At 39.1% G+C, this 12066-nt stretch overlaps 1 protein-coding gene across 5 annotated transcripts in view; it reads right to left on the bottom strand.

Annotated features, from left to right (window-relative positions):
• The window catches only part of LOC128693493 (paternally-expressed gene 3 protein), a gene marked incomplete at its 5' end in the record, with an annotated part of 81500 nt that overhangs the window by 48997 nt on the left and 20437 nt on the right, over positions 1-12066 (bottom strand). For 4 of the 5 annotated variants that reach the window (XM_070080871.1, XM_070080872.1, XM_070080873.1 and 1 more), the window contains 2 exon segments: positions 5886-5930; positions 11307-11351. In XM_070080871.1, the coding sequence (XP_069936972.1) occupies positions 5886-5930; positions 11307-11351 (90 nt within the window). 5 annotated transcript variants of the gene reach the window in all.

Here is a 12066-nt window from a genome sequence, read left to right as displayed (position 1 = left end):
TGAGAGGCTGTTATTAGTGTGGATAAACAAAAAACAGATATCAGGAGACAGCATCTCTAGAGCGATCATATGTGAAAAGGCAAGGTAGTTGCATGACGATTTAATTAAAAAAAAAAAGCCTGTAACTAGTGGTGATGTGAGTGAATTTAAGGCCAGCAAAGGTTGGTTTGAGAGATTTAAGAATTGTAGTGGCATATATAGGGTGATAAGGCATGGTGAGGCTAGTTTGGACCAAAAATCGGCTGAAAAGTATGTGCAGAAATTCAAGGAGTACATAGAGGCTGAAGGATTGAAATCTGAACAAGTGTTTAACTGTGACGAAACAGGCCTGTTTTGGAAGAAAATACCAAACAGGACTTACATTACTCAGGAGCAAAAGGCACTCCCAGGACATAAGCCTATGAAAGACAGGCTTACTCTTTTGTTATGTGGTAATGCTAGTGGTGATTGCAAAGTGAAGCCTTTATTGGTGTATCACACTGAAACTCCTAGAGTATTCAGGAAAAACAATGTCCTCAAGGCTAATTTGTGTGTGATGTGGAGGGCAAACAGTAAGGCATGGGTCACTAGGGACTTCTTCTATGACTGGTTTCACCATGTGTTTGCCCCCCACTGAAAAATTACCTCCTGGAAAAGAAATTGGGCCTTAAGTGCCTCCTGTTATTAGACAATGCTCCTGGTCATCCTTCAGACTTGGCAGAGCGACTTTCTGGGGACATGAGCTTCATTAAGGTCAAATTTTTGCCTCCTAATACCACTCCTCTCCTCCAGCCCATGGACCAGCAGGTCATTTCCAATTTCAAAAAACTCTACACAAAAGTTATGTTTCAAAAGTGCTTTGCAGTGACCTCAGACACTCGATTGACCCTAAGAGAGTTTTGGAAAGATCACTTTAGTATCCTCAGTTGTGTAAACCTTATAGGTAAGGCTTGGGAGGGAGTGACTAAGAGGACCTTGAACTCTGCTTGGAGGAAACTGTGGCCACAATGTGTACAAGAGAGGGATTTTGAAGGGTTTGGGGCTAACCCTCAGGAGCCTATGCCAGTTGTGGAATCTATTGTGGCATTGAGGAAGTCCTTGGGGTTGGAGGTTAGTGGGGAAGGTGTGGAAGAGTTGGTGGTGGAGGACGATGAAGAACTAACCACTGATGAGCTGCAAGAGCATCTGCAACAACAAGAGGCCAGACCTGAGGAAACTGCTTCAGAGGAGGAGAGAGAAAAATTGAAGAAGTTGCCTTCTTCAAAGATTAAGGAAATGTTTGAAAAGTGGCTTGAGATGCAAACCTTTATGGATGAAAACCACTTTCACACAGCTATTGCAAGCCGTGTTGGCAACCCGTACAATGACAATGTTGTGAACCACTTTTGAAAAATCTTAAAGGAACATGAAGTACAGAGCTCTATTGAAAGATTTTTGGTGCGACAGACGTCCAGTGACTGTCAAGTTGTTCCCAGTGGCATTAAAAGAAGGGAAAATTATCCCAGAAAAGGAAATTCTACCTAAAGTCCTCATGGAAAGGGATTCCCCTTCCAAAAAAATAACCTACATCATCTCCCCTCCTCCCATCTCATCACTCATCGGCACATCTTCAATAAAGGTGTCATTTATTGTTCATTACACAATAATATACAGTTATTATGCATGTCTCCTTGATTGTCTGTGTAGGAAAATGTATATTTCATGTGGTAATTTTTTTTTTTCATACTCTGGGGTGTCAGGAACGGATGAATTTGATTTCCATTATTTCTTAGGGAAAAATTAATTCAACCTACGATCATTTCGTCTTATGACGGGCTCTCAAGAACGGATTAATATCGTAAGTTGGGGGTCCACTGTATTAGGATTAGTCTGCTTGAAATGCTCCGGCATGATAGTGGCTTTCTTTGTAATAAACAAATTAAAATTGTAATTACACACTGTAACCTTTGCAAAGAAATAAAATCTTTATTTTTATCTTAATATTTTACACGGCATTTTAAGCAGATATTCGCAACACGTGAGATCACTGCAACAGCAATAGATATGAAATTATTACAGCAGTACACTATGTACTCCAGTTAATTTTATGCTGTTACGATTTAATATTGCATCTTTACGTTTGTTTACATTTCTCTCAACTGCGAATGTTTGTAAGTGTTTGTGTGCATAAATTTTGAAAAATTTTAACTTTTTATTATATATTTGTGTATATTTTATGGGAGTAAATGATAAAATAGACATCTATATATATATATCTTATGCATTCATGATATACCCAACTTTTTCTTAATTTTTTTTCATATTTCTAGGCTGTGTGGTTTGTCTGCGAGTTTTTTCAAATTGTCACAAATCTCTAAATATTGTTCCAATACATTTATTGAAAAAATCTGCGTATTGGAGTTTACCTGGAGAGAGTTCCGGGGGTCAACGCCCCCGCGGCCCGGTCTGAGACCAGGCCTCCTGGTGGATCAGAGCCTGATCAACCAGGCTGTTGCTGCTGGCTGCACGCAAACCAACATACGAGCTACAGCCCGGCTGATCAGGAACTGACTTTAGGTGCTTGTCCAGTGCCAGCTTGAAGACTGCCAGGGGTCTGTTGGTAATCCCCCTTATGTGTGCTGGGAGGCAGTTGAACAGTCTCGGGCCCCTGACACTTATTGTATGGTCTCTTAACGTGCTAGTGACACCCCTGCTTTTCATTGGGGGGATGGTGCATCGTCTGCCAAGTCTTTTGCTTTCGTAATGAGTGATTTTCGTGTGCAAGTTCGGTACTAGTCCCTCTAGGATTTTCCAGGTGTATATAATCATGTATCTCTCCCTCCTGCGTTCCAGGGAATACAGGTTTAGGAACCTCAAGCGCTCCCAATAATTGAGGTGTTTTATCTCCGTTATGCGCGCCGTGAAAGTTCTCTGTACATTTTCTAGGTCGGCAATTTCACCTGCCTTGAAAGGTGCTGTTAGTGTGCAGCAATATTCCAGCCTAGATAGAACAAGTGACCTGAAGAGTGTCATCATGGGCTTGGCCTCCCTAGTTTTGAAGGTTCTCATTATCCATCCTGTCATTTTTCTAGCAGATGCGATTGATACAATGTTATGGTCCTTGAAGGTGAGATCCTCCGACATGATCACTCCCAGGTCTTTGACGTTGGTGTTTCGCTCTATTTTGTGGCCAGAATTTGTTTTGTACTCTGATGACGATTTAATTTCCTCATGTTTACCATATCTGAGTAATTGAAATTTCTCATCGTTGAACTTCATATTGTTTTCTGCAGCCCACTGAAAGATTTGGTTGATGTCTGCCTGGAGCTTTGCAGTGTCTGCAATGGAAGACACTGTCATGCAGATTCGGGTGTCATCTGCAAAGGAAGACACGGTGCTGTGGCTGACATCCTTGTCTATGTCGGATATAAGGATGAGGAACAAGATGGGAGCGAGTACTGTGCCTTGTGGAACAGAGCTTTTCACCGTAGCTGCCTCGGACTTTACTCTGTTGACGACTACTCTCTGTGTTCTGTTAGTGAGGAAATTATAGATCCATCGACCGACTTTTCCTGTTATTCCTTTAGCACGCATTTTGTGCGCTATTACGCCATGGTCACACTTGTCGAAGGCTTTTGCAAAGTCTGTATATATTACATCTGCATTCTTTTTGTCTTCTAGTGCATTTAGGACCTTGTCGTAGTGGTCCAATAGTTGAGACAGACAGGAGCGACCTGTTCTAAACCCATGTTGCCCTGGGTTGTGTAACTGATGGGTTTCTAGATGCATGGTGATCTTGCTTCTTAGGACCCTTTCAAAGATTTTTATGATATGGGATGTTAGTGCTATTGGTCTGTAGTTCTTTGCTGTTGCTTTACTGCCCCCTTTGTGGAGTGGGGCTATGTCTGTTGTTTTTAGTAACTGTGGGACGACCCCCGTGTCCATGCTCCCTCTCCATAGGATGGAAAAGGCTCGTGATAGGGGCTTCTTGCAGTTCTTGATGAACACAGAGTTCCATGAGTCTGGCCCTGGGGCAGAGTGCATGGGCATGTCATTTATCGCCTGTTCGAAGTCATTTGGCGTCAGGATAACATCGGATAGGCTTGTGTTAATCAAATTTTGTGGCTCTCTCATAAAAAATTCATTTTGATCTTCGACTCTCAGTCTGGTTAGCGGCTTGCTAAAAACTGAGTCATATTGGGACTTGAGTAGCTCACTCATTTCCTTGCTGTCATCTGTGTAGGACCCATCTTGTTTAAGTAGGGGCCCAATACTGGACGTTGTTCTCGATTTTGATTTGGCATAGGAGAAGAAATACTTTGGGTTTCTTTCGATTTCATTTATGGCTTTTAGTTCTTCCCGCGATTCCTGACTCCTAAAGGATTCTTTTAGCTTAAGTTCGATGCTTGCTATTTCTCTGACCAGTGTCTCCCTGCGCATTTCAGATATATTGACCTCTTTTAGCCGCTCTGTTATTCTTTTCCGTCGCCTGTAAAGGGAGCGCCTGTCTCTTTCTATTTTACATCTACTCCTCCTTTTTCTTAGAGGAATAAGCCTTGTGCATACATCGAGTGCCACCGAGTTAATCTGTTCTAGGCATAAGTTTGGGTCTGTGTTGCTTAGTATATCTTCCCAGCTTATATCGGTTAGGACTTGGTTTACTTGGTCCCACTTTATGTTTTTGTTATTGAAGTTGAATTTGGTGAATGCTCCCTCGTGACTAGTCTCATTTTGTCGGTCTGGGGCTCCACGCATACATGTCTGAACCTCAATTATGTTGTGATCTGAGTATATTGTTTTTGATATGGTGACATTTCTTATCAGATCATCATTGTTAGTGAATATGAGGTCTAGTGTATTCTCCAGTCTAGTAGGCTCTATTATTTGCTGGTTTAAATTGAATTTTGTGCAGAGATTTAAAAGCTCGTGTGAGTGTGAGTTTTCATCAGAGCTGCCTCCTGGTGTTATTTCTGCAACAATATTATTTGCTATATTCCTCCATTTTAGGTGCCTTAAGTTGAAATCCCCCAGGAGCAAGATGTTGGGTGCAGGAGCTGGAAGATTTTCCAGACAGTGGTCAATTTTTAACAGCTGTTCCTGGAATTGCTGGGAAGTTGCATCCGGAGGCTTGTAGACTACCACAATGACTAGGTTTTGGTTCTCGACCTTTACTGCTAAAACTTCCACCACATCATTTGAGGCATTAAGCAGTTCTGTGCAAACAAGTGACTCTGCAATGTACAGGCCAACCCCCCCCTTTTGCCTGTTCACTCTGTCACATCTGTATAGGTTGTAACCTGGGATCCATATTTCGTTGTCCAAGTGATCCTTTATGTGGGTCTCAGTGAAAGCCGCGAACATTGCCTTTGCCTCTGCAAGCAGTCCACGGATGAAAGGTATTTTGTTGTTTGTTGCTGGCTTTAGACCCTGTATATTTGCAAAGAAGAATGTTATCGGACTGGTGGTATTGTTGGTACTGGGGGGGGATTTTTTTTCCGGCATTAGTATCTGTATCTGTTGGTTTGGAGTCAAGGGTCAACTGTGTACATTAATGACCAAAGTAATAATTGAAAATTCAACAAAGGATGCCTGTACAGTGGTACCCTGAGTTTCGTATAGCTCCCAACTCAAATAATTATGTAAGTGTTTTATTGTAAGAGCTTTTGTAAGTGTATTTTTGGGGGTCTACAACAGACTAATCTAATTTACATTATTCCTTATGGGAACAAATTCGTTCGGTAACGGCACTCGAGCAGCTTTCGAGAAAGAGTTATGGCTGAAACACAGGGTACCACTGTATCTTTAATTTATAAAATAATTTTTAAAATATTACTCTATGAAAGAATTAAGTAATGCAAAATGATGTAAATACTAGAAAAGTTAAACACGGCTTATCATCAATGACACTGCTGCAGTTTATGACTTACCCGTCCATGAGGCATCAAGTCATGATCATCTCCCCCAAGAAGTGGCTGAAACATAAGCAGAAATAATAAATACAAAGCAATCACTTTCTTCAGCAGTATAACTCATATACACCTACCATCCGACTTACGACCTGCTCGACTTACAACCACTCGACTTACGACCGTGTTTTTTATGCCAAATTTCTGGGAAATAAACAACTATTTGTGTTGTACAGTGTTTATCCTAAACCTTACAGTATAAAATACAGTACTAACAACATAAAAAGTAAAGTAAAACATGAAATACCAAAATAAAACAATAAAATAAAGTCATTACAAAAATGTTTTGTTGATATTCAGTAGTAAAGTTCGACTTACGACTATTTCGACTTACGACCGCTTTCTCGGAATCGAACTCGGTCGTAAGTCGGATGGTAGGTGTATACATTTTTTTCCCACCAAGGCAGAGTGACCCACACAGAAAGAAAAAGCCAAAAAGAAAGAAAAAACTTTCATCATCATTCAACACTTTCACCATCACCCATACGTGATCACTGTCTTTGAAGAGGCACTCAGGTACAACAGTTTAGATGTCCCTCCAAACTGCTAGTATCCCAAACCCCTCCTTTAAAGTGCAGGAATTGTACTTACCACTTCCAGGCCTAAAGTCCAGCTAACCGGTTTCCCTGAATCCCTTAAGATTTATATTGAATCTACAACTAGTTTTATGACTAAGACACTGTGATTAATCTAAAACTTGTAAAAATTTGAAAGAAAAGGGGATTATTACAGAATTGATAATTCAGTTATACACTTAAGTATCTAATAGCACCTTAATTATTTTAACAAGTAAGTTTATGAACTACAGTAGATATTTACAGTTAAAATAAAGAAGCTAATGGATATAATAGTAAAAGAATGTATTAAAAGCAAAATCAGTAGCACCTGAGGTAGTCTATAGCACCTGGAGTATTTTAATGGCAAAATAGTGAACTTATTACGCTTGAGCCCCTGAGAATAGCACTTTGATAATTTTAACAATTGTGAATATATGAACTGAGGTAGTTATTTAAAGCTAAAATAAGGGAGAATATATATAAGGGACTAAATTAAGTAAAGTTACACAAAGTTCAATGGACAGATAATCACTATGATATAATATAATGGCAAAATAGTGAACTTATTACACTTTAGCACCTGAGAATAGCACCTTGATTATTTTAACAATTGTGAATTTATTTATTTATTTATTTATTATAAATTTGTGCACACATACAGAGGTACAAAAAAAAAAAATACAGATAAGAGCAGTATGCCAAAGCCACTTATACTATGCATAGCATTACGGGCTGGCTTAAAATTAACTTAAGATTAACTAAGCAATGATGAAGTCAGTGATAAAACATTAATGTAAACAGATTACTATAAAGCACAAGTGAGTATTACAAAGACAGGTCATATGAAGGATTCTGTAAGGTAGTGTATTTAAAAATAATAAAGTTAGATTCGGTTTTAGGTTTAACATTTATGTGATATAATTGTGAGAAACATTTAAGATATACAATTTATAAGGTTCAGTTATTCAGTATTTATTTGGTTTTGGGTGAGTAAGTGATCTTTGAATAGAGACTTGAATTTATAAGCAGGTAGTGTTTCTTTTATATTTACAGGTAATGAATTCCAGATTTTAGGGCCTTTTATGTGCATTGAGTTTTTGCATAGTGTGAGATGAACACGAGGAACATCAAAGAGTGATCTGTGCCTTGTGTTATGGTCATGTGTTCTGTTGAGGTTGGCAAGGAGATGTTTGAGGGGAGGGTTAATATCAGAGTTAAGTGTTCTATGTATGTAATAGGTGCAGTAATAAGTATGGATGTTTTGTATGGTGAGTAGGTTTAGTGTATTGAATATTGGTGGAGTGTGCTGCCTGTAGTGAGAATTTGTTATCATTCTAACTGCAGCCTTTTGTTGGGTAATTAGTGGTCTGAGATGGTTAATTGTTGTTGAGCCCCATGCACAAATTCCATAGGTGAGATAGGGGTAAATAAGAGAGTGATATAGGGCCAGGAGGGCTGACTGTGGAACATAGTACCGTATCTTCGATAGTATGCCTACAGTCTTGGAAATTTTCTTAGAAATTTGTTGTATATGTGTATGAAATTTGAGTCTATTATCAAGGTGGATTCCTAAGAATTTTCCCTCTGTTAGCTTTGTGATAGGTGATCCGTTTATCATTATGTTAAGAGGGACATCTGTAGCTCTGTTACCAAACTGAATGAAGTAGGTTTTGTCAATGTTTAGTGTAAGTTTGTTAGTCCTCATCCAGGTAGATATTTTCTGTAATTCGGTATTTACAGTATTGGCTAGTGTGACTGGGCTCGGGTGAGAGAAGACGTATGTAGTGTCATCTGCAAATAGTGTGGGTTTGAGTAATTGCGAAGCATTTGGAAGGTCATTTATGTATAGGAGAAAGAGAAGAGGGCCAAGGACACTTCCCTGTGGGACACCAACTGTAATTGGTTGCGCAGAAGAGTTTGCCCCATTTGCGTACACATATTGGCTTCTGTTGCTGAGGTATGACTTGAGGTAGTTGAGGGAGTGCCCTCTTATACCATAGTGTGACAATTTTACGTGGAGCAAGTCATGGTCAACTGTATCAAAAGCTTTACGTAAGTCAATGAAGATCCCCAGTGGGAGTTCTTTTTTCTCTATTGCAGTGTATATATGTTCTAGCATGTGTATAATAGCATCATTAGTATTTTTATTAGGCCTGAATCCAAATTGGCAGGGGTTGAGTATGTTTTGGGAGATAAGGTAGGAGTAGATTCGTTTATGAATTAATTTTTCGAAGATTTTTGAGAGAGGGTGTAAGTTGGATATTGGCCTATAGTTATTCAACTCTGTTTGGTTTCCTCCTTTGTGGATCGGGGTGACCCTTGCTATTTTGAGTACTGTAGGGAAGGTGGAGGATTCAATGGATTTGTTAAAGAGTGTTGCAATGATTGGAGATAGCACTTGTGACACTTTTTTGTATATAAAGGGTGGTAAGGTACTTAAATCTCCTGCCTTGTTTTTTAGTGCATTGATAATAAGGGAGACTTCGTATGGGTTAGTCGGAGCTAGGAACAGTGTGTTCGGGTAGTTGCCGGTGAGGTAGTCATTTGGTGGGGTATCTGAGCTTGGGATTTTATTGGCAAGGTTTTGTCCTATAGTGGAGAAGAAATCATTGAGTCTGTTTGCTGTTTCTGTTGGTGGGAGTTGGGGTTCATCTGATTTTGCTAATTTTATTTCGCTATTTCGTGATATCTTTTTTGTTCCCAGAATTTCTGATAGGGTTTTCCAGGTCTTTTTTATATCACCTCGTAAGTTGGATAATCTGTTCTCATAATACAATTTTTTTGCCCTTCTTATCAGGCTGGTTAGGATTGACGAGTAACGTTTTGTTTGGTCTCTGGTTATGTGACCCATTCTGTACTGTTTTTCATATTGGTGTTTTGTATTTATGGATTTGAGAATGCTGGGTGTTAGCCAGGGACTGTTCAGTCTCTTTGCTGTCATCTGTTTAGTTTTTTTAGGGCAGTGCTTGTTATAGAGGTATTGGGTCTTTTTCACAAAATATTACTCTGCTCACACTCCAACAGCTCGTCAGGTCCCTAAAATCATTCATCTCCATTCACTCCTATCTCTAACACACTCACGCATGTTTGCTGGAAGTCCAAGCCCCTCGCACAAAAAACCTCCTTTTACCCCCTCCTCCAACCTTTCCTAGGATGAACCCTACCCTGCCTTCCTTCCACTACAGATTTATATGTTCTCCAAGTCATTCCACTTTATTCCATCCTCTTTAAATGACCAAACCCCTCTTCAGCCTTATAATATTTTTAGTAACTCCACACCTCCTCCTAATTTCCACACTACATATTCTCTGCATAATATTTAAACCACACATTAGGAATGAATGGAGGTGAATTATTTTTGGAACCTGATGAGCTGTTGGGGTGTGAGCAGGATAATATTTTGTGAAGGGATCCAGGGAAACCGGTTAGCCAGACTGAGTCTTGGAGGTGGGAAGTACAATGCCTGCAATTTAAAGGAGGGGTTTGGGATATTGGCTGTTTGTAGTGACATCTAAACTGTCATATTTGGGCATCTCTACAAGGACAATAATTATGTGTGAATGGTGGGAGATGCATGACATGTTGAAAAAAATTTGTATCATAATCTATATTTTGTTCTTGAATCAAATACTTAGAGGTGAGGAAATGGATAAAGAGAAATACTGAGAAAAGAAGTCACTGGTAGTCATGGTTTATGGTCTGGCCTCACAATACTATATTAACCCTTTCAGGGTTGGTGCCATACTAGTACGGCTTGCACGCCAGGATTGGTGTTGTACTAGTACGCATAAACTCTAGCACCTTCAAATCTAGCGAGAGAAAGCTGGTAGGCCTACATATGGAAGAATGGGTCTATGTAGGCAGTGTGCGCAGTATAAAAAAGATCCTGCAGCACACAGTGCACGAGAAAAAAAAAAACTCCGAACGTGTTTTTGGTTGAAAACAGCGACTTTGCAGTGTATTTTCGCATGCTATTTATGATTGTATTTTAGTTTTCCTGGTCTCATTTTATAGAATGGAAGACATATTATGGAAATTGAGATGATTTTGATTGGTTTCACAATGAAAAGTACCTTGAAATTGAGCTCAAAGTAGCAGAAATGTTTGATTTTTGTCAAAGTGCAAAAGTAAACAAAACATGTCATGCGTCCAATACACGTCAACTGGCGAGTCTAATATTCTTTCACAAGTGCGCTGATATTATTTATACCATTTCTACACTAACGCAGTAGTCTGCATAACAGTAAATCTTCTATTTTTTGCGAGAATAAAAATTCAAAGTAGAAAACAAAAGAAATGTAACAGAGGCCTGGGGACGTGACTAATGAACAGAAGAAATGTTATTTTAGTGCCAGGAATGTCTGTCTTGTTTATTCTGGACCCTATTTGGAAATTGGCATCTTTTGAAATTTGTGTGAAATTGGTAAAATTGCCAATTTCTAACCACCTTATTGGATAGTTGAAATCAGTAAATGGGTGGTTTCTTGTACTCATTCGATAGAAAAAAATGGAGTTCTAGTGAAATAGTTATGATTTTTGTCAACTGGTACATTGGAATTGGCCGAAGATAGGCTCAAAGTGGGCAAAATCGCCGATGCGTAAACATCATCGAGACTGCTAACTTCGCAAGAGCATAATTCCATAAGTTTTCCATCAAATTTCATACTTTTGGTGTCATTATGATCGGGAAAAGATTCTCTATCATTCCATAAGATTTTTTTTTTTTTTTTTTTAAATTTCCGACCCTGAGAACAAGTTTAGGAGAGGGCCTGCCGACCCTGAAAGGGTTAAGCAAACTAAAAGAAATTTATCATCACAGTCTCACCTGGCTATGTTGCTGCTGATCATGTCCATCCTGTCCAAGGAGGGACTGTTGAAAGACAAAACACTGTTAAAAAAACAGTAAAAATCTTTTTCATTTTAATATAGGCACAAAAGAATAAAACATAATTTACAGATGGCCATAACAGCTTGTAAGACAGGGCAACAAAGGAGGCGTAACATCAAATTTGTCATTAAGATGTTTAGTTGAAACAAGGTAAGGGCACCAGCCTGTGCTGTGGTCTACTCAATTTTTTACTTTACTAAGACCAACTGTAAATTGTCATGCTTCGATTTCACCACCTCTATTCAATCACATCGTAAAATGCAGGTTATTGAGCCAATTTCAATAACAAGTAATTTTTTTGTAATTGAATAATTGTCATTTACAACCTGTCTCAATGTACTTGTGACTAATTATGCATTGCATAATTAGTGACTTTATTTTGTGCTTACTTTCATATCAAATTATGAATATCAACAGTAACTTCATCGTATGGGTCAAGAGAAAAAATTACGATGTTGTTATCCTTAATACTACTGCTATTATGCAGAAAATTCGGAGTGTGGAAATTAGGAGAAGGTGTGGAGTTAATAAAAGTACTAGTCAGAGGGCTGAAGAGGGATTGTTGAGGTGGTTTGGTCATTTAGAGAATGGATCAAAGTAGAATGACATGGAGAGCGTATATATCTGTAGGGGAAGGAAAGCGGGGTAGGGGTCGTCCTCAAAAAGGTTGGAGGGAGGGGGTAAAGGAGTTTTGTGG

The sequence above is a fragment of the Cherax quadricarinatus genome, unplaced genomic scaffold (genome assembly GCF_038502225.1).
Source record: "Cherax quadricarinatus isolate ZL_2023a unplaced genomic scaffold, ASM3850222v1 Contig1165, whole genome shotgun sequence".
NCBI classification, from domain to species: Eukaryota; Metazoa; Arthropoda; class Malacostraca; order Decapoda; family Parastacidae; genus Cherax; species Cherax quadricarinatus.
This window is presented reverse-complemented; position numbering and strand designations above follow the sequence as displayed.